The sequence below is a fragment of the Furipterus horrens genome, unplaced genomic scaffold (genome assembly GCF_987537825.1).
Source record: "Furipterus horrens unplaced genomic scaffold, mFurHor1.1.pri manual_scaffold_10, whole genome shotgun sequence".
NCBI lineage: Eukaryota > Metazoa > Chordata > Mammalia > Chiroptera > Furipteridae > Furipterus > Furipterus horrens.
The window spans coordinates 76,171,848-76,194,464 of NW_028327180.1; the positions used below are offsets into that span (position 1 = coordinate 76,171,848).

General features: G+C 47.6%; 1 protein-coding gene across 1 annotated transcript in view; it reads left to right on the forward strand.

The window, feature by feature from the left end:
• The first annotated feature begins 5,066 nt into the window (after positions 1-5,066).
• The window catches only part of SPOCK1 (SPARC (osteonectin), cwcv and kazal like domains proteoglycan 1), a 488,267-nt gene continuing 470,716 nt past the window's right edge, over positions 5,067-22,617 (forward strand). The window contains exons 1-2 of the mRNA XM_090288283.1: positions 5,067-5,196; positions 5,797-5,979. Coding sequence (XP_090144409.1) covers positions 5,797-5,979 — 183 coding nt within the window. The 5' untranslated portion in view covers positions 5,067-5,196. The remainder of the gene's footprint in view (positions 5,197-5,796; positions 5,980-22,617) is intronic.

Consider the following 22,617-nt stretch of genomic DNA (forward strand, 5'->3'; position numbering starts at 1 on the left):
GTGAGCTGTTTTCAATGGTGTCAAGAAATGCATCTATTTCATTTTCCTCTTCTTATGGCCAGATATGTTGCAACATCACCCTCAAACCTGCTGAATAGCCTGGGAGTGGAGAGATCATGTCGTCCCACCTCCCACCCACAGAGGGTTTTGGGGTTAAGATATCAGCATAAACCTGGGAGCTTCTTTGCTTCTAAGAAGGGAAGAAACTAAATACACTGAGCCATGAGCCATGAGCATTCACTGGTTCGGTGGATATTTATTGTGCACCTCGTATGTATGTATGTGGTGCTTTGAAAGCACCATGGGTTCAGCAGCAAATGCACCTGGACCCTGTCCTTGACCCCCTGAATGTCTAGTGAGAGATGGACACTATACAGCTGTGATGAGGGCCATGAGGTTGTCAGGGTCAGGAGAGCCTTTGCTGAGGACTTGGAGTGAAGCTGTGACCTGAAGGGCGAGTTTAGGTGGGCCAGGAGAAGGGCAAGGAGGGAGGAGAGTGTCTGGACTAGAGGGAGCCCCCCAAAAAGGCCCTGAGATAGAGGGGGCTGGGTGCAGGTGGTCAGAGAGAGGGATGTGGGGGCAGAGTGGCTGGTAGCTCCTGGGTGTAGCAGGTGCACTGGTCCTAAAAGTGAGCTGCCTGCCTTTTATCCTGAGGGCACAGGGTAGGAGCAGAGAGAAGGGACCAAGTTTGTGCTGAGGGAGGACCTCTCTGGCTCCTGTGGAGAATGCATGGCCAGCTCAGAAGCAGAGCCCCTTGTAAGAGGCTTTGTGAAGGGCAGGTGAAAAGTGGTGGGAAGTGGACTCCAGGTGGGGAAGTGTGAGTGGAATTGGAAATGTTGCAAAGACAGTCTTGACATAAAGTGGGGACTGAGAAGGTGGTCAGAATGACATGAGCATTAACAGTGGTGGTGGTGGTAGTTTTCCTGAGGTGGGGACACGAGAAGGAGAGCAGGTTTGGCCAAGGGATGCAGCTCAAACATTCAGTTTTGGATACACTGAATTCAAAGCGTCCTCGAGACAGCCAAATGGAGGTGCCATGCAGCGGGCAGATATATGAGTTTGCAGCTGAAAATGAATCTGGATTGATGACAAGGTAAGTATTATAGGCACCCCTTTTATCAGATGGAGCCCCATGAGTGAATCCCATTCTAGCCAGCATAGCATCATGAAGTGGGGGCTGCACCTCAAACTCCCATGACTAGACTCATCTTTTCCTTTTTCTGTGACCTTCAGTAATTCATCGGTTGCAACCTCTGCTCCACATAAAATAGTGATAGTTATGTCTGCTTCAGACTACCCAGTAGTTCATGTTTGAGGATCTATTAAACCAAAAATAAAGCATGCAGAGCTCTTTGGAAATAAGAACTATGTTAAAACAAGGAGTTATTATAGTTCTGTGTAAGCCACACTGAAAAGCAGAAATACAGCCCCAAGGCTCAGTATTGATTTTGGTCCCCAGTGCTTCCTGCAGCTGAATAAATCTGACATTTGTCCCCTCAAGTGCTGACTGAGTTGATGGCAGGTCTCCAGCCTCCAGCCTCCTTCCCCCTGTTCCAAGTTTACATCCTCTCTCTGCTCCAGCCAGACCCAACTCCCTCACACCTGCCCGTGGTGCTCTGGCTGCTCTTTCCACCCCGGTAGGTGGTTATGGGGAAGATTCCTCCTGGTGAGGCTGGAGCGTGGCCAAGAGCAGATGTCTTCTGATTAAACTGGGGACAGGCCATGTCAAAAAAGCAAAACTTGGATCTGTAGAATGAGGAATTTAAGAGCAACCAAAGGAAATTCCTCCAGACAGTTTTCAAACTTTAGAATGCATTGAGGGTTATGGAATTTGCTTCCTTCCTTCATTCAATCACTGGATAAATAGTTACTGAGTGCTCACTGAATGCCAGGCTCTGAGATAAGCCTGGGGCTACAACAGTAAAAAAGACAATATATTTATCCTCCTGGAATTCATATTCAAATTGGGGAAGAGAGGGGCAAAAGAACAAAATGCTCTTAAGGGAACAGCTAGGTGCCAGCACCTAGTAGAGACGTGGCTGGAATGTGGAGGGCCTATTTTACATGGGAGGGTGAGGAAAGGCTTCAGTGAGGTGGTGTCAGGGGAGCTGAGATCTGATGACTAAGAAGGAGCTACCCTGTGATGAGCAGGGACAGGGCCATTCCTGACCGAGGGCCCAGCCAGAGGGAGGAGCTGAGGTGAGAACAGGCTGGGCATGTGTGCATAACCATGACGAGGAGTGGCTAGAGTCCAGGGAGTGAAAGGGATGGGGAGGGACCAGATGGTGATGGGCTTTACCAGTTGTGGGAAGGAGTCAGGATTTTTGTCTGTGTCATGAGGAGCCAGTGAATGGTTTTATGCAGGTGGGTAGTTTTTGTTTTAAAAAGATTACTCTGACCGCTGAGTGGTTAATGGGTTGGAGGGGAAAGGAAGGAATCTAGGAAACTCACCAAGAAGCCACTGCAGCCCGCCCCCCTCGCTCCCCCACCGCCATGAGAAGTGACTGCCAAGTGGCTGGTGGTGCCAGTGGAGGTAACATGAAGTGGACGGGCTGGAGGATCTAGAAGTGGAACAGATCGGCTTGCTGACCGACTGGAGGTGAGGGGCGAGGGAAATGGAGGGACTGAGGACAACTGAGGCTTCTGGCTTTTGTAGCTACGTGGATGGAGGTACATTTACTGTAATAGGAATGACTCAGAGCATAGGTTTGTGGAGGGAAATCTAGACTTCTGCTCTGACCTGGTAAAGTTAGAGCCATGGGACATATGGAGGAGATGTCAGGTATAAAGTTGGATGCATGACTGGAGGTCATCAGCCACTCTGGCCTGGAAATACAACACAGGACTGGATGTGAGCATCCAGGGGAAGGGCTTCGACAGGAAGAGCAGAGGGCTGAGGCCCGAGCCCTGAGCAGCTCTGGCTTGTATGTGAGAAGGAGCAGTGGGGAGCTGCGAAGCCGGGAGGAATGGTGTCTCGGGAGCCTAACTTCTCAGAGGCCAAGTAGAGAAGGACGGAGGGCTGCCCATTTGGTTTGGAGACTTGGAGGAGGTTGCTGATGATGACAAGTCATTTCAGTTAGTCTGTGAGGATGAAAAGCAGATTGGAATGGGTGGAAGAATTACATGGAGCTGAGGAAGCTGAAATGACCTATAGGGACAACTGTTTGGAGATTTTGGCCATCAAACTGGGCAGAGAAATGGGGAAGTAGCTGCTTCCTTGGGTTTCTGTGAAAGTAAAAATCACTCTCTCCATCACTTCTAAACCTCTCTCGTGCTGTGATAGGCCCAGAACATGACACTGAAATGCCTAAAATATTCCCATGATAAAATAAACCATGGGTTTATTTTATATATTCCCTAATATATAGCTGTGACTCCACTCATTTTTCTCCCTTTCAAGAATGCTTCTAGGAATGTAAATCAGTCATAGTAATGTTGGGATAAGCATCTGCTACTTAAAAAAAAATCTTAATCTGACTTCTACGCATTAAACTACACACAACCAAATTATTTGCAGTACAACTTACAACTGACCGTATCACACACATTGGGGCTTATGGAATGGAAAGTGTGGTTTCAGACCATGATTGGGTGCTACTCATTCATTTGTTCATTCATTCATTCATTCATCAAATATTTTCTGAAGACTTTGTCGTGTGTCAGGGGCTTGGTGCTGGGCACCCAGAGCAGCAGTGAACAAGCCAAACATGGTGGCTTCTGCCCTCACAGAGCTCCAGCCAGGTGGGGAGCATATAGATGGGGAATGATTTCAGGTGCAGTGGGCTTACAGCTGGAGAACCATTGTGTTATCAAGGAGAGTGTTGCCAGGTCTGGGCCTGGTCCACAGGCTCTGCTGGAGATCCTCTGAAAAGATCCAGATGAATGAGCTAGGGGAAATTAATGGCACCTGTGTTAGGGGCGGGTGTGGACTTTGGCCCGGCAGTGAACGCCCAGTGCCGGAGGGCACCTACCCCCACTGGGGTCCACACCAAAGCCAGCCTGTCCATGAAGTCAGGGAATGAGGAGGGAGTGGCAGGAGAGCCAGCAGCAGAGGCAGGCAGGGGCCAGGTGTTCAGGGCCTGGGCGATCCTGCCAGGGGTTTGGTCTTTACCAGGAACCCAACATGAAGAGTGTTCAGTGTGTGCTGAGGAGAGAGGGGTGAGAGTGTCAGATTTGTTCTAAAAGAGCACTCAGGTTTCTGGGGAGTGGGGTGTGGTTGTACAAGAGAAAGCCAGCGGGTGTCACCTGTATGCAGACAGGGAGACTGCGTTAATTCCCCTCCAGCTCTGGCTGAAAATTTGGAAAGTGGATGGGGCATGGAGGCTAAGGCCAGCCTCTTGTTTCTGTGTCTTGTTTCTGAAGCCGGGTCTAGTTTTCCTCTCCTTCTCCTCCCTCCCCTCCAGGAAAACCCAACAGGCTGACGCTGGGGCCAGTTCAGCAGACAAAGGCTTCCGTGCAGAAGAGCACCAAGGTATACCCATGGGGCCAATGTAGGGACACAAGGATGTAGAAACGGTAGAAATGGAGGCCAGAAGGTCTATCTTGAGGGACTGACAGCAGCGGGCATGATGTGGGGCGTGGAGTGCAGAGGCGTGGGTGCGTGGGTGGGTACACGGCCTGGGGTGGGCAGTGCAGAAATGTACTTGTCGCAAGCAGACCCTACTAAGGAATGCTAATCCAGCATTCCTGGGGCGTGAGCCTGGAATGCTCATTTTAAGGAGCCCTCTTCTTCCCCCAACTAAGGGGATTCTGACTTCGGTGGCCCTACGAACGTCCTTTGAGAAGGCCTCAGTGCTTGTCGGCTTCTTGGCCTTGGGTGCTCCATCCCCTCAGCTGTGTCTCAGCAGCTTGGCTTGAAAGCTTGTTTGAGTCCTGCAGTAAACATGTGGATAAGCACATCCCGGGCTGTGCTGGACCAGGGGCGCGGGGCTGTGGGTCGAAAGGCACCTCTGCGTGAGGCCGCCAGGGGTCGCTAGAGGCCTCGGCTCGAGCGCTCCGGCCCCTCCGCCGGCGGACGCCGCGCCCGAGCGAGCCAGAGCGCGAGCGGAGCCAGAGCGCCGCGGGCTCACAAAGCGGCTGGACGCGCGGCGGCGGGTAGCAGGAGCGCGGGGCAGCGAGAGGCCCGCTAGCCCTCTCCGCGACCGCGTCACAGGAGCGCGGGCATCTCGGACCCGAGGACCTGCTCCGGCCCCCAAGGTACGTGTCAACCGAGCCCCGAGCCCCAACTTGGCGTAGTTGGGACCTCCCCGCGACCACCTAGGGGCCAGCAGGGACCGGGGCCTGGGGTATCTCCGCGCGCCCCTCTCGCCGAAGCGGCCGAGTATGCTAGGAGAGACCCTCCCAGCTGCCTGTACCTTCCCCGGCGCCCCATTCTGCCTGAGCCTGTACTGCTGCTCGGAGCCCTGCGCACCCCCTCTTTGCCTCAGAGCCCTGGGCGCCGTCTGTGGGAGTGCGGCTTGTGGACCCAGGGTTCCCCGGTTTTGCGGAGGGATACTGAAACCTCCCGTGGGAGAGCGGCGGAGTCGGCACCCAGAGAGGAGCTGACAGGGGTCTTCTTTAGTTGACAGCAGCCCCTAATTTGTGACGCAGCCTCTTCATTCGTAGCTGAGGGCTCCCCCCCTGCCCCCATTCGTGAGAGAGGTCCCTGGGTCTCCAGGTCCGCGACAGACGCCCCAGGGGTGCGAAGGGCGACCCTGTAGCCAGGCCGGCGCTCGGCGTCCGGCCACTGAGGGGCTGTGGGCCGCCCTGCGCCCGCTCACCTGCTCACCGCGCCGCGTGCCCCCGCCCCGCCCGCAGATGCCGGCGATCGCGGTGCTGGCGGCGGCCGCCGCGGCGTGGTGCGTCCTCCAGGTCGAGAGCCGGCACCTGGAAGCGCTCGCGGGAGGCGCGGCGCCCAACGGCAATTTCCTGGACAACGACCAGTGGCTGAGCACCGTCTCCCAGTACGACCGGGACAAGTACTGGAACCGCTTTCGAGACGTGAGTGCCGCCCCGCGGCCGAGTGGGCGGGCGGGCGGGAGCCCCTGTGAGCGGGGGTCGCTGAAGCGGGGTGGGGGTGGGACTAGTGCAGACCTCCCAGGGCAGCTTGAGGGTCGCCGGGCCCTGGGCTGCGTCTTGCCTGAGAAGAACTTTAAAGAGAACTTCGAAGGCTTGATTCTCCTTGCCTGTTCCCTGTGGCCCAGGGACTTGCAGGACTGGGGGGTGGGGGCGGGAGAGGTGGTGACTGAATGAAACGTAGTGTGAACAGTGAGCAGCTGCGGAGAGAAGCTCCCTGAGCTGCTGAAGTCTCCCGTCGTGGATGGTTGACTTTGCCCAGCCCCCTAGAGAGCCTCCCCGGGGCAGCAGTGAGTTGAACCATCTCTAGGGTGTGCCAGAGATTCTCAGCTGTAGCGCTCAGGTTTGGGGGTGAACCAGCTCATTTGTTAAAAAGCCAGGTGTTCCAGGTGCTCCAGGTGTTTGGAGGGTCATGGCAATGAGCCTGGTAAAACGGTGGGGGGAGGGGAGTGTGGTGGTTTTGCCCTTTGGTATCTTTAGGGGAAGAGGAAGGGAGCTCATGGAGTTAGTCCCCTGCCCTGAAGAGGAGCCTGGGTAGCAGAGAGCTGCTCCTGGGGCGCCGAGGGCACAGCTGCTGCCTGCTTCTGCCCCCAGGTGGCTGCTGCTCCCCAGGTGTGCCTGAAAGGCGGCAGGGGCGGGAGGCACCTGGCACAGCCCTCCCACCAGACGCACCCCCGCCGAGCTGTGGGAGCTGCTGCCAGTTCTTTCACAGGCTGCCCCAGGGGGCTGCGGCCCGAGCTCCTACGTGACAAGGAAAGAAGTTTTAGGATATTTAACGTTGGGAATGCCTGCCGTTGGGAGAGACCCGCACCCCCTGGAGCCTCGGGGCTCTGGGAGGTGGGAGATGTGTGGGAGTCCCCCTCTTTCATTGGATTCCTCTGAGCCCCATTGGGGGTATCCCCAACCCTTGCAAGGGAGAGTCCGAGGATTCCAGTGAATCCAGATGTTTACTTTCCAAAGAGCACCTCTCCAGATCCCGCTCTAGAGGAACAGGTGTGCCCACAGCCTTGAGTGGAGGCTTCCTTCCCTCTCCTCTCTCTGTTCTTTTCCCCGCGCCCTCTAGTTGACGGTGGGCTGCTTCTCTTTGAAAGGGGCTTTCAAACACTTTCAGTAACCTCCACAGTTATTTTGGGATCTTAATTTTGCAGCAGATAGTCTTCTTGTCCGTCCCCCCCCCCCCCCCCCCGCCATGAGATTCCTGCCCTGTTAACCACCTTCAGTCCCTTCCATTTAGCTCCGAGGAGCCCTGCATTGACTACCTTTGCCCATGGCTGAAGAAGATGCCTAAATTGCTCAAAAGATGCCCCAAAGGAGCTTCCATTCATGGGCTCACATAGAGTAGAAATCATTTGTTTGTTCATTGTATCATACATTTTAGGTATGAGGGATGGGCAGATGCTTAACTTGGCTAGAGGTGGGAGGACTGAGCCAGGCGTAGAGGAGAAGGGACCCCTTTGGGGATGGCTTCTCGTGGCAGCCGGGTCAGGCTGAGAGCAACTGTGGCCTGAGAATGTGGAAGGGTTTACTGTGCTTTGTGCCCGTTCAGGGTTTTCTAGTCCCCGTGTGCCATAAGCATGACATGATTCTCATTTTCCGTTTATCTTTAAAGTTTTAAAAATTAGGCTTTTCTTCATTTCTTATTTTTCTTGAAAATGGTGATGTTTTTTTATCCCTGGATCAGTGTCTTCCAGCCTTGACTGATCATGAAGCTCAGTTGGGGAGCTTGTTCAACACCCAGCTTCTTCCCCTGGAGTTTCTGATTCCACGTTTCAGGGATGAGTGCTAGAAATCCATATTTTAAACCAATATTCTAGGTAATTCTTAGGATATTTAGGAAATACTGCCTTAAATATTGTAAAAATGGCCAAAGCGTAACAAAAAGAGGAAAGCTTCTCTGTTCAGATGTGCTGCGTTTTGTTTGTTTGTGGAGTAATTCGAGGTATGAAACTAATATTTTAAGCAGCATAGATTCTTTTTAAATGATAATTTAATTCATAGTAACATTAAAAACATCTCAAAATGTTTTTAAAAATCCCAAATATTTTCAGTCATCAACATTTTATATGCTTCATGGGGTCATGGATCACACATAATTTAGTACCATTAACCTCTTTAAAGTGTTTTGACACTTACACTAGGTAATCTTTTAGGTCAAGTCCAAGTGTCTTCATTTGGGCCATTTACTTGGAATAACCACGAAACCTCAGTCCCCTGGGACCAGGAAGTAAAGGTTTGCTTCCTATAGAAACCAGCTGTTCAGTGACAAGGGCAAAGCCCCAGCCATACAGTGGCTCATCACAGTCTGACAGTTTTCACTGAGCCAGGCCTCGCTTGAGGGTGACGAAACTAGCTTCTCTGCTATTTAGTTGTTTTGTTGAAGCCACTGATGACTTTGAAAGACTGTTCTGAGATTATTGTTACGGTATTTGTCAGTTTTTGAATGTTATTGTGAAAGAGAACATCTGTCCTTTCTCGTGATTCACCCCATTTTGCACTTGGGGGAGAGAGATTTGGAAGTAATTTTTGAACTTGTGAAACTGAAAACTAGGGGCCCCCTTTGGAGAGCTGGTGAGACCCACTGGCGATGTTAGTGGGCTGACTTTGAAGTAGAAATAATGGCTGGTTCTGTGCCCCATGCTCCCTGCCCCGTCCAGTGTGCATGTAATGTCTCTGTGGTTTGGGGGTGCGTGGTCAAGAAGCCGTGGCCATTCTCCCCATTTTTTTTCTGAATCTTATTTGGCTTTCCATAACCATTTCTATAAGGTAAAATTTCTCTGTTTATTCTTATGTTCATTCCAGCGAATACTTTGTCTACCATATGCTAGGGTGGTTGGCTCTAAGGGTGAGCAAGATAAATAATGTGGTCTCTTTATTCAGGTAACCTCTTGTCTCCTGGATGAAACCCTTTCTCTTATGCTGTCATACATTTTGTTTTTATCATGTTTTCTCTCTTTAAATAAACTCTTCTTATAAAGGTGATATGTGCTGATTGTAATTAAAAATTAAAACATTGCAGAAATAGAGAAAACCTAACTTTAATGAAGCACTTAGTGTGCAGGACATTGTTTAAGGCACTTTGCATGTATTATCTCATTTAAATTATAACATCCTAGGAGAGAAATGCGATTATCGTCCCTGACTTACTGGGAGGTGAAGTCACTTGCCCAGAGTTGTAGAGCTGGGTTGCAGAGGAGCCTGGACTGGAACCGCACAGCCTGATTCTAGACTCTCACTACAAATAGCAGCCAGTCAGGAAGGGAGTGGGTTTTGGGTGCAAATCTCCACTAATAACACATTGCAAGTTTTTCCGGCTTTATGTAGAAAGGTAATCAGTGAGGAACCTTAGGTTGAGACAGAGGAGAAGGGGTAGCCAGGTGGACACAAGTTACTGTAGAGGTCACATCAGGGCTTATCTTCTGCTAATAATGAGCTTCTGATTTGATTACAGTAATGTTGCTTACACCAAAAATGACATTTTATTTCTTTTGCACACATGAAACTAGCCCTGACATTTAACTCTGGGATAATTACCTGTAGCAGGCCCAAAGAATCAGAAGTGCTGCTTTGGCATTTGTCTTACTCCAGAGTGACCTGAGTTTGTAACTAACGAGACTCCAAGGACCAGCCACATTCTTCCCCTGACACACCCTGTGGGGTTTGGTGGTCTCTGTAGGAGAACTGGGGTGTCAGGGAGCATCCGATCTGCTCATCTGATCTTAACAGCTCAGCTATAACGAGTTTCAAGGGCAAGTGGGGCTTACTGATGGAATGGTGGCTGGCTGAGTTGGTGGGGTTGGTGACCAGAGAGGTGGCAGGGCTTAGTGCATCAGTCATTAATCTGTCACCACAGAAACTTGGCTTGTAATAGAGAATAGCAGAAAATCATTTTGATTAAACAGGTTCAAGGAGACTTAAATGAGTTTGTGATCCTGACTCTTTAATGAACCCACTCTTAAATCCCGTATATGAGATGACTACTGATAGAAATAATTTTTTCCCAGGAATCATTGTAAAGGGACACTTGGAAAGTTGACAGGCCTAAGACCATTTTTGTGTTCTCTGACCTTATCTTCCATTTGCCCTTGCAAGAGAAAACCTCGTTCTCTCCTGGAGAAGATGGCAGAAGTTCTTGTCCCAGTGGACCTTCCCAGGCTGAGTTCCCCGGGTTCTCCTGGTCCTCCCCAGACCCTGCCCCATAGAGCTTCAGATGAACTGGCTGGCGGGAAGATAAATCCTCTCCTACATGCTGATGAGCTTATTTTCAAAAGCAAGAAGTGGTCCTAAGTGGTTCATTGGACCTGTAATACTTCCCTGCAGGGGTGGGACCTGGTTATTAGCTGAACTATTTAATCTTGCTTGGGGGGACAAAGCAGCGTTAGTAATTGAATATTTTATAATAAGTAATTTCTTATTCATTTCAATATGATATATTTCAAACCAAACACACTCAAAGCTCTTGAGGCTGAGCCACGTCACGGTGAAGAGCCCACTCACATTCCAGTCTTGCCAAGTACAAGCTTGGGTCTTGGCTGGACCATCAGTTTTCTCATCTGTAAAACCGGATCCTCCCTCCTTTGTGGCGTTTTAAGGAGCACTGAGTGAGCTCAGGGCACAAAGCAGATGCTCATGACCTTCCCATGGCTGGTGTACCTGCTGTTCCAATTTGCTTTCTGAAGGTTGCTTCTCTTATCTTCTGCCCTGTGAGCAGGAGTGAGTTCCTGGCACACAACCATAGAAGTTGCTCTCTGTCTTACATCTCAGAGAAACGTCGGGAAAGTTTGTTCCATTACCTGGAGCCTGTTCTCACACCGTTCCTTGCCTGTCTGGAAGGCTGCATGGGGTTCTACATGGTATAGTCTGTTACTTTCCACTTGCAGCTCCTGGCACAGAAGTTATTCCTTCCTATTGTACCTTATTGCTGGATTTCTCGGAAACTGGCCTCGCTTCTCCTGATATATCTAAGAGGAGGTGGGTGCCCAGCTGTCCCTGAAGCCCTAGTTGTGTGAAGAGCTTGGGGAACCCTGTTATGCCAACTAAGCCCTAATTGGTTTCATTTTTACTGTTAGGCTCTGATCCAGTTGCCTTCAGCCATCTTAAATGGTAAAAACTTCATCTTGTTCTGTGTCCTGGTGCCAGGCTGGCTTTGGGGTAGATGGGGTTCTGCATCACTGTCCATGGGGAAGATCCTGCAGTGCCTAGCAAATGCTTCTTATTGGCTTTAAAATCAATAGGAAAATACAAGTAGGATTGGCCAGGCCTTTGTTTCTTCTATCATAGATACAGTGCTTCAGTTCCACCTCATTACAAGCCATTAGAGGACCTACAGCCAGAGCAGGTGAGCCATAGTTTAGGAAAATCCAAACAGAAACAGATAGTCAACACAGGGCATGGTGCAAAAATATTCTCCAAATGCCAGATATGTGTCAGGCCTTTGCTGGTGCTGGGTGAAGAAGATAGACACCTTTTGTGTCTCTGGAGTATAGGGTCTAGCATGGCAGACAGGTAAACAATCACAAGTAATCATTTAGCTACAGTTGAGAAAAGTGCTTTAGGCAGAGGTTCAGATGCGCAGAGAATGAGTAATGGGAAGGGAAAGGGGCTGATGAGTTGTTTTGCCTCCCTGGGGAAGGCATTGGCACTGAGACCCTCTGGGAAACAGGAGCAGCCAGGTGAGGAGAGGAGGTGCTCGTGTCCCAGGCAGCAAGTGGGAAGTGCAGGTCCAGAGGTCTCAAAGTGGGGAAGACCCTGATGTGTTTCCCTCAGATGTGTCTGTGCAAGCACTTTTTTAGGTCATTCAGAAAGCACGCTTTGCACATTTCCAATTTAACTCACATTTTGGGGGCAGGGGAACGAATTGCGTGTGACAAGTGGAGTATGCAGATGGGCCAAGTACTTGCAGGGATGGCCTGTTCTGTCCTTGCCCCACTTTGTGCCTCTGTGATGTCTTCTGCAGCCATTTCTGTGCAAATAGCCCCTCACCTCACCTTCCCCTTTCACAACATCTAGTGATGGGGTCCATGAGTTCTCCTTTTCTCTGTGGTCAAGTGTCCTAGGCTGTAGAGCCCCTGCAATTCCCAGTGCTGTTTAGAAATAAGGGTCCCATAGCGTTTCTTGGACAGAGTGATGATTTGTGAAGTTTCTGTTTCAAAAGTGAGACTGGTCTAGATGGGCTGCTCCTTGCCCTCCTCCCTGTCCCCCTCCCCTGCTACAGTTGCTGAGAACCAAGTGGGTCCCAGGCTTGGAATCTAAAGGTGAAACAAAATGACATGCGTGTAGGTTTTGCGGCACCATGTTAGAATGCTGAACAGCATGTGGCATTTCAGAGCCACTGGGTCTGGCTCCTCCCAGTGTGACGCGGATAGACAAAGGTGTGTTCACAGACTAGGGATATGAATTATTGGCAGTTCTTCTGGAGGGATAACAGTAATATCCAAACTAACTTATTGGGTTCCCTTTCTTAAGATTTTTTGCATGTATGTCCTTCAGGCGACCCTCTTCCTTGATCCTTTAAAACAAACTTTTCTTTGGTGCAGTGGGGAGGGTGGAAGGAAGGACATATTAAACAACTCTTTAATAATTTGCAAACTCTCTCTGGATGCTCTTCAACACGTCCCACTTATGAAGTCACCATCAGTATTCCCCAGCATAACGATGTGGTGGGTGAGCGGCGTTTATTTCAAGTCTGTGGGTGCCGTGATGGGAGCCCGGAAGCAGAGCTCACTGCAGTGTGCCAGGCAGTCTTCACACAGGTGTCATGTGGAGGAGACAGATGTGCCCAGGGCACAAGCCTCCACTTCTCTAGTTCTGTCTGCCCTTCAGTTCCACCATGTACATGGACTCACTCTCCCTCAGTTCTGGAAAGAGCCAGGCCACGTTGAGATGACCAGCCATGGCCAAGGCAAAAAGGGAAGATGGCCAGAGCAAGGTGCTAGAGCCATGGTTCTCAAACTTATATCTTTCAAATCATAAAAAGTCACTGCTGGGGCTTGTTTAAAGTGTGGATTTCAGTCTCCTAACCTAGAGCATAGTTCTTAATAGGTCAAGAGTGGCATCCGGGAACTTGCCTCTCGAATAAGCAGTTCAGGTGATTCTGATGCTGGCAGTTCTCACTGTATTTCCAGAAAAACTCTGGAGAATTTATTTATCCCAAAGAGCCAATACCATTAGCTCCAATGAATAATACAATTTTAGACAAAATGATTGTTTTTTGTCTTGCAGTAAATTATTGTGTGTCCCTTGTTTCCCCCTCTGTGAGGAGGGCTGCTGTTGACATGAATGGGAGATAGGTCCTGGTTCCAGTGTGTGTGTCCGCAGAGGTCTCGGCAGTAGTCCTTGTCACGAGGTGCTCCTAGAGTATAAGAGCATTAGCCTCTTGATGTTCGTTCACATGAGCACAGTGGAATTGATGTGGGGCCTTCCTCATGGCAAAGTCCTATGGGATCATCTCAACAAATCTTCCTCTCTCTGGAGGGACCTGAACCCAGTCCCCTCTGGTCTGACTTTGCAGCTTCTGTAGCAGAATTGATAGGTTTTGTGCACAGATAAACAAAAGGAAAGCAAGCGGCTCTGACGTTGGCTTTAGTTTGTGGAAAAGTGGGTATTGAAGCTGAAGTGGTCCTGTGAGCCTGTAATGGGTGAGGATGGTGGGTGTGACATGGAGTGTTTTCTCACAGAGGACGTGTCCCCTGGGCACGGAGACGCAGAGGAGGTGTGAGGGATATGGCTGCCCAGCAACTGTACCTGCAAGACCCTTTTGGGCGTATGACGTCGTTTAGCTTGGTAGGGCATACAGTTCTTAAAAGATCGGAGGACACCAAAACCAAAGCCTCATCAACTTTTAGAAGAGTTGAGGCTCAACAAGACATGGAAGTATTTCTCGTTCTAAAGTCCTTCCATTGCCCACTGAACAAACTCTCAAACTTCGCCTTACCCCACGTTGCTGAATTTTCTCTAATTAATGGTACCTAAAATTGATGAACTTATTGTTAGGAGGGAGAGAGAAAACAGTTAAGTGCCTATAACAGACTTGGGATCTTTCTGTAGCCCCATTGCTAAGGGACAATTGGGGAGTTTCTGGGTCTTTGTATGCTCATTGAGCAGGCTGATTCCTTTGTGACTTTGGTTGGCTTGATTGGTTCGTGTCCAACACTCTTATTCAGCCAAGACATCACTTCCCACCTGAGCCAGGCAGCCTTGCTCTGACTCTGGACTTGGTCTATAACCTTTGACCAGTCATCTTGAATGAGGCTTATGTCCCTTTCAGTGAATGAGAGAATAAAAATGCTGTCCATGGTAAAGAAAAAATAAGGCTTTTTCTTTTACACTGGCTTTAGATAAATTGTGTAATTTTTATATGACAGGTTTGGTGGTTTAATATTTTCTTTCTACCTCTGAAGGACCTCTGCATGTATTTAAAAATGTTTTCTTTTCTTTGTTTCCATGGTCATCCTTGCCTTTCTGGCGTGCAGGTCCTTGTCCACAGGCTCAGTAGTTTGTTTGTCCACGTGTTCACACACTGATATCACAGAGACTCACTGGCCAGGCTGCTCTGTCCCAGGCACTGTGCTGGCCACTCACAAGGCAGCAGGGAGCAAAACAGGCTTGACCCCTGTCCTCTGGCATCTGCAGACTTTTCGTCTGAGACAGAGCAGAGAAAAACGGGAGCTTGGTGGTCAGGGACCTAGTGGGGGTTACTCTGCAAAGGACAAGACCTCATCTACAAAGGAATCAGAGCCATCCTCACAAGTTGGACATCCAGAGGCACTGGGACCTGAGCCATGTCCTTGTGGTAAAGTAGCATAGCATGCATCTCTGAGTCTGTCTGCTGGTTAGGCCACTCAGCTTGTGTCAACTCTTACTGACATACGGGTGACCTCTGCTATTATGTGTGGGTTTAGGGACCCAGGCACTTGCCAACAGAAGGGAGCTGGGCCTTAAAATGTAGGTGGAATCTTTAGACCAGATGGGACTTGATGAATGTGAATGCTGAGTATGTGAGTTTAGTCTTGTAGTGAGTGGAGAGAGAATTACAGGGAAGATTCCCCATCTTTAGCAGCCCTGGATTGCTAGGGAGGACAATTTCATTAAAGTAGACCATATATAGAACAAGGGGTACCACTCATAAATATATCACTTGTACACTTCCATGAATAAATGAACACACTAGTAGAGCCAGTTCAAGAGAGAGAATATCATCAACATTTGAGAAGTCCATCCTGTGTCCCTTGCAGTGACTACCTGACCCCTCCCAGATAAGAACTCCCCTGACTTACAACATTATAGATTACTTTTTCCTGATTTTATACATTTATAATGGATAAGGACTTTTGGGTGGGGAGGGGGTCTGGCTTCTTTTGCTCAACATCAAATTTGTGATGCATCTTGTATGTAGCTGTACTTTGTTCATTCTCATTGCTATGTGCATATCCCACAGTGTATTTACCTGTGTTATTGCAGAAGGATGTTTTAGTAGCCTTCAGGTTTCAACTGTTGTATAATAGCATTTTCTTGGGCATGTATGTATGCATTTTGCCAGTACATTCCTTGGTTATAAGATAGGTGAATGTTCAGCTTTTCAAGATGGAACTAAATTGTTTTTCCAAGTGGTTGTGCCAGTTACTCTCTCACCACTTCTGTATGAGATTTCACTGGGACAGTGTTACTGTTTTAGTTCCCTGCAGTCTTAACTTGAATGTTCAGGTCAACAAAATGTGTTGAGCATCTATTACATATCATGCAGCTTGCCTGCTCTTATGGAGTCTGTGTTCTAGTTGGGGGAGAAAAACAACGCAGAGATGAAGATACAGCAGTGGTTGTAGGTTCTACATACAAAAATATACTAGGGTAACTTGATGGGGAAAACATAGTCCCTTCAAATAAGTGGTGTTAGGAAAACCAGATTTTTACATACAAAAGGATGAAATTGGACTTCTTCTTATACCACTCACAAAAATTAATTTGAAATGGATTAGGGACTTAAATGTAAGACCCGAAACCATAAAACTCCTTGAAGAAAACATTAGGATAAAGCTCCTTGACATTGGTATTGGCAATATTTTTTTTTTTTAGATATGATACCAACAGTCTGAGCAACAAAAACAAAAATAAACAAGTGGGACTATATCAAACTAAAAAGCTTCTGCACAGCAAAAGAAACAAAATATAAAGGCAAAACATAAACAGAATGGGAGAAAATATTGGCAAACCAAATATCTGATAAGGGGTTGTTATCCAAAATATATAAAGAACACATACTTAAACCAAGTAACTTGATTTAAAAATGGACAAAGAAACTGGATAAATGTTTTTTTCAAAAAAGGTATGTAAATGGCCAACAGGTACATGAAATAATGCTCAACATTACTAATCAGGGAAATGCAAATCAAAACCACAATGAGATATCATGTCCTACTTGTTAAAATGGCCATCATCAAAAAGACAAGAGATAAATGCTGGCAAGGATGTGGAGAAAAGGGAACCCTCGTGCACTGTTGGAAGGAATGTAAATTGGTGCAGCCACTATGGAAAACAGTGTGAAGAGTACTCCAAAAATAAGATATCAAACTACCATAAAATCTAGTGATTCAAAGGTAATAATCACTATCTCAAAAAGATATCTGTACCTCATACTTATTGCAACATTATTTACAACAGCCAGGACATGGAAACAACTTAAATGTCCTTTGACAGATGAACGGATGAAGAAAATGTACACGCACGTGCGCACGCACACACACACAAACACAATGGAATATCATTCAGTCATAACAAGAAGGACATCCTGCCATTTGCAGCAACATGGGTGGACCTCGAGGACCTGATGCTAAGTAAAGTGTCAAAGAAAGACAGATACTGTATAATTTCACTTAATATTATATATGGAATCTAAAAAAGCTGAATTAATAGAAACAGAGAGTAGATTGGTGTTTGCCAGTGTGTGTGTTTGTGGGTGGGGCAGGTAGAATGAGGATAGTTTGGTGAAAGGGTACCTGATGTACAGTGTGGTGACACTGGTTATGTGCATTGTATACTTCTGCTGAGAGACAAAATCTTAAATGTTCTCACCACCATCACAACAACAACATGGTAGTTACATGTGGTGTGAAGGATGTGTTAACTTTACCTTGATAATCATTTTCCAGTATAGTATACATGTATTAAGTCATCACATTGTACACTTTAAACTTACACAATGTTATAAGTCAACTACATCTCGATAAAGCTGGGGAGGGAATCAGGATAAAGGGAGTATTTATGCTCTAGCTGTAGATTTACTTTTATTCTTTTGACTTTAAGTTGTTCTCGTCCCAATTTAAAAGAAAAGATGATTTAAAAAAATATTCAGAGGACAGAGAGAAAGAACTCACTTCCCTTCCATATGCAGTCACTGTTAACAGTGTTTCTGTTTGCTTCCACAAAACTTTTTAGTGCCAGAGTTATTATTTTCATGGTTGACATCATGCTACTGGTGTGATTTGGTGTGTTCTCTCTTTCTCTTAATGACAGAGAATAAACATTTTAATATAGCATAATGCTTTTCTTTATAAATGACATTTTAATGGTGTGTATTAGTCCAGTGAATATATATACTACAATATACCAAACTAAAATATCTGACAATGGACAATGGGTTTTTCCATTTTCCCTTATTCTAAATAATTACATGATGAATGTTTTGGGCACATGAGACTTTGTACAGTTAGACTTATTTCCTTACAGTATAGTCTCTGAAGTAGAAATATGTGATGTACTGGAAGGTGCATTTTAAAGACCACTGCTGTGTGTTACCACGTCGTACTGACTCTAACCCAGGATGATACAATGTATGTCTTATGCAGCCTTGCCAGCACTGATTCTCAGTGATTTTTCTTTTTCTTTTTTTTGGGGGGGAGGGAAGAAGAATGTGATAGAAACATGGCATGCCAAGTAGTGTCCAATTACTGGCTCAACACAGTTAGAATGGGGCATGCAAGCGCCCTGCCTGGGAGGAGTGTTTCTCTGATCCCTCTTGATTTTGTCAGGAAAAGGGGTATGAGAGACCCGCAGCTCACCCAGAGCTGGGGAGCAGAAGCTGCTGCCCTTTGACACATTTGTACCTGGCCTTGTGAATGCTTTGCAGAGCCTATCCTCTGAAGAGCCCTTCGAACTCGTTGTGGAGATGTTAATGAATCCCAGCCGCGTTCGTAATGAGCAGAAGCAGATGCTCCAAGCCAGATTTCAAGTCCAATTGCTGCTGACGGCTCCCCTGCTACCGTACAATGTATAGATTCTTTAATGCCCTTGCGGTGGAGGAGGGCGAGAGGAGATCATTAAAAACCAGCTCCATCCGCACCACAGTGGTAAAGTGGTTTCTCCTGTCGAATACAGACAAGGCCTGGGCCCGCATCTCAGTCTTCATTTGTGTTCAAGACATCGGCCTGATTTTCATGGCCCCGTATTTCCTCCTACCACCCTCATCGCGGGCCTGTCTGGTGCACATACCGCAGAGTAGGCAGGAGAAGGGCTTCCCCTGGCTGCTGTCTCAGCATCATGGACAGGACAAAAAACAAAGCGGTTCTCTGGGTCGGTCAGCTGCTTGGGAGCTCTCTGCTGGCCTAGAGCAGTGGTTCCCACAACAGAAGGTTTTTACCCTCAGGGGACATTGGTTGCTAGGACTGAGGGTGGAGGTTGGGGTGCTACTGGCATCTAGTGAGTAGAAGCCAGGGATGTGGCTAAATGTCTTAACAGTACACAGGATTGCCCCATCCCCTTCCTCAAATGTCACCAGTGCCAAGGTTGGGAAATGCTGGCCTAGAAATAAGGTTGCTTCTTTTATGATTATCACTTTTTAATTTTACTTATTTATTTTTAGAGAGAAGGAAATGGAGGGAGAAAGGGAAACATTGATGTGAGAGAGAAACAGCAACCAGTTGCTTTTCCATATGTGCCCCAACCAGGGACTGAACCCACAACCCCGGCATGTACCCTGACTAGGAATCGAACCGGTAACCTTTTACTTCGTGGCGCAACACCCAACCAACACTGGCCAGGGCCTTTTTTTTTTTTTTTTTTTGATGCAAGGTGTCCAGGTGGATGAAACTGAGAATGAGGTATATGATGAGCCATTCTTTTCATGATTCACTTAAGAAATAAATATGGTGGGTACTGCCCTAAGCTGTGGGGCACAGCTATAAACAAAACACACAAAACTCTGCCCTCATGGAACGTACATTCTAGGGTACAAGCTCTTCTTATTCTAGACATTTGACTTCTCCAGAGCCAAGCAAAGGGAGGCTCAATCACATATGTACATCAGTCTTTTTTACCCTCAGGAAATCTGATGCATGATTGCAGCCAATCAGATATAATAAAAACCATATAATTTTTATTATTTTTGCCAAGACAAACAGCCATAGGGAGTTGTTGTGAAAGATGTTCTGTATTTACCTGCTAGTCCCAGTAAATTGGCTGCACTGTGAGTCAGAGAGACTGTTTGATTTTTGTTTCCCTGAGGAGTGGGAAAATGGCAGCATAAAAATACTTCTCTTCCCAAAAGTGACAGTCTCCTGATGGATGGGCTGGTTACTCCACCTTGAATCTTGTTTCCCACTCCCCAACAAGATGGTCCTTGTTTACAACTCACTTCTCTCTCATATTCTGCACAGCAAATTTTAATGACCCACTCCTCCGAATCCTGCAGCAGTGACAGCCAGCGCCACCTGGCTCTGTGTGGGGGAACCTGTTGCTCCCAGTGAGATCTGGGTTTGTCTGTTGCAGGCACACCTGGACTGTGAGCTCCTCCATCCTGGACGTTGGCTCATGAATTCTGGCCTCTCTGAGGCTGCCAGATGTCCAGTAGAGACTCGAGGAGGTACTGGGAGCCTTTTCCCTTTCCCTGTGTAACCAGAGTGCTTTGCTCTCGGAAGGGACAGGGCAACAGCCCATGAGAAAGTGATCAAGCCTATTTAACCTCCCCGGGGATATTTGATCACAGCTTTCCTTCTGGTTCAAATAGTCTGCGGAGATGGGAAGAGGAATATTTCTTACCTATTTGAATGTTCCTACAGCTTTTGTTCATGGATATGAAGACTTTGCTCAGGATTGTGGGGTATACCGAGTGCTCTGCCCCATGAAACACCCTTGGGGACTTCCACTGTGTCCCCTTCCCCACTAAAGACCACTCTGCTTTTTCTCCTTTATTCTGTACCCTCCTCAAGCCCCATCAATTCCTGTCCCCAGTGGCCAGCATGGGTTACTGTCTCTGCCCTGTCCGGTCTCACTCCTGGGAAAGGTTGGATGTCTTAGGCATGCATACAAGTATGGAGACAGGCCCTTCTTTCCGGTCTAGTCTGAAAACTTCTTTCCACTTTGAAGATTAACTTCACAGCAATGAACACTGATGTGATGCTAAGCTAAAAGTGCATCTCCTTTCCAGCCTTGAGTTCCTGGGCCCACTGGATTCTTGGGCACACTTTAAGGGGTGTAGAGGAAACAAAAGAAACCAGTATTGCCGCACCCCTGCCCCTCTGTCCGAAGCTCTGAGGGCCCTTTCCTGTGGTGCTTCTATGGACTTGCAGTTGACCTTGCCATTCTGTTCTAGTTGTCTAATGCGGGACCTTGAGATCCAAACAATCTTTTGCAGTAATTTTTAGATACTTTTCTTCACAGTTTTTAAATTTTACACACTCTTCTCTGCTCTCCCCAAAGCTAGTATTTATGTGAGGTGTTTCATAGCATACAGAACTGACCTGCAGAGTCGCTGAGCCTCTGCAGAGGTAGCAGAAATATTGATGCACTGGGAGGAAACTCAGGTTGTGGCACATGGACAACGGGAGCAGGTAAGGATCACTATTTCTGCAGTTACTTTGGTCGAGTAAACTTTTGAGTTTGAGAGAGACTAGATCCTCTTAATTACTGAATACCTGTGTGCTAGGCATGGTGCCAGGCCCAGGGTGTGGCAATTTTAGACTAAATCTTGGCCCTAAGGAGCTGATGCTCTCCTTGGATAAACAGCTGAATGCGAGTTAATGCAGGGAGCACAGGATGCTGAGGGAACACCAGCGAGGAGCATGTGGTCCCATTGGGGAGTTCAGGGATGCTTGCAGGGAGGAGGATGCCTTCTCTGAAATGTGCTGTGCCTTGTGGGGAAGGGCAGATGAAAAGGGCAAGCAGAAGGTCATTGGGAGCAGAGAGGTATCTGCAGAAGAATCTGTCACCCAGGTAAATCCCTGGGCCCCATGCAGCCAAGGCTTTGTTTAAAGTCCACAGATGCACAGTCTGGCAGCCAAAGGATTTCCAAAGGAAGTCCAGTTTTTCCTTCTATCTTTTGGAGCATGTTAGAGAAGACCCGGATCATAACCCACAACTACAGTTCTCAAAAGCTCTGTTCTCATTGTTTTGGTCCCTGTGTGCTCAGGAGACTTTTATAGGACAACTAATGAAACTCACCTCCCTCCCTCTCTTCCTTCCCCATCTCCCAGTCATTTCTTATGCAGTTTGACTTAGTTTCTCCTGGATAAAGACTGCCTGCTTTCTTCTAGCTTGTTAGGTTCCTTCCTACCTTTTCACCTCTAGGCTGGGTGATATGGAATGGGAAGATGGGGCATCTTTGCATGCTAATGAATCTCCTCTGTGTCACTCCCGGGGTCCACAGTTTGGCTGTCTGCTGTGCACCCCTCTTGGTAGTGACAGTTGAGCTCTGATTCACTTCTCTTGGACACAGTATTTTCAGATATCCCAACCATCTCTCTCCCCCTGTAGGTATGTATACCCTCTTTGTGCAGAGAAGAACAACTAAATCTCCAAAGGAAGGAGGAAGGCCACCTGATAGGATTAGTATGCTGTGGTTGGTAGGGCTGATTAGAACTGATTGTCCTGGGGAGATGGTGATTGTCCTTTGAGAACGATTTCTGTGTGTGCGCTTGCATGTGCGTGAACGCGCGTGCGCACACGTGTGTGTGTGTGATACGGAGAGCAAATGTGAACAGCTGCAGCCTTCTGAGACCAGTCAGAAACATATGCCCCTGTTTACCAAATATGTAGGCAACCAGCTTATTGAGAAGTTTCAGTTTGGGAAATAAACATGAGTCAATTTTGTTTATTTTTAATTGCTGCTTTCTCTTAATAACACTTTGGACAGATTCCATAGTTTTTCATCATTTTTAGCTTTAAAACTAAGTCCAGTTGAATTTAAAACTTGCGTCATATCAGATCTATAGTTTTCTCTTCCTCTTCACCTGCATGGTCTGAACTTGTGGCTTGAGGAGAGGTGTGGTGCTGAATATATAATATCATTTAACCCCCTTCCTTGCAGGGTTGGTGTCAGATGGACTCTCTGGAGGGCCAGGCAGGGGCCTCATGCCACATAACTCCTTGAAGTGGTGCTTTGAGTCCGTATTAACCTCTTGCTTCCTATGCCCCTTTTATCAGTAAGGATAGGCTAGGTTATGCTGAGGTAACAACTCCAGAAATCATATTTTTGACTTAAAACAATGAAGGCTTATTTCTCCCTCATGCTACACATCTCTCATGGGTTGGTAGGGGCTCTGATCTGTGCTATCCCCAGAACAGCAGCTGGGGATTAAG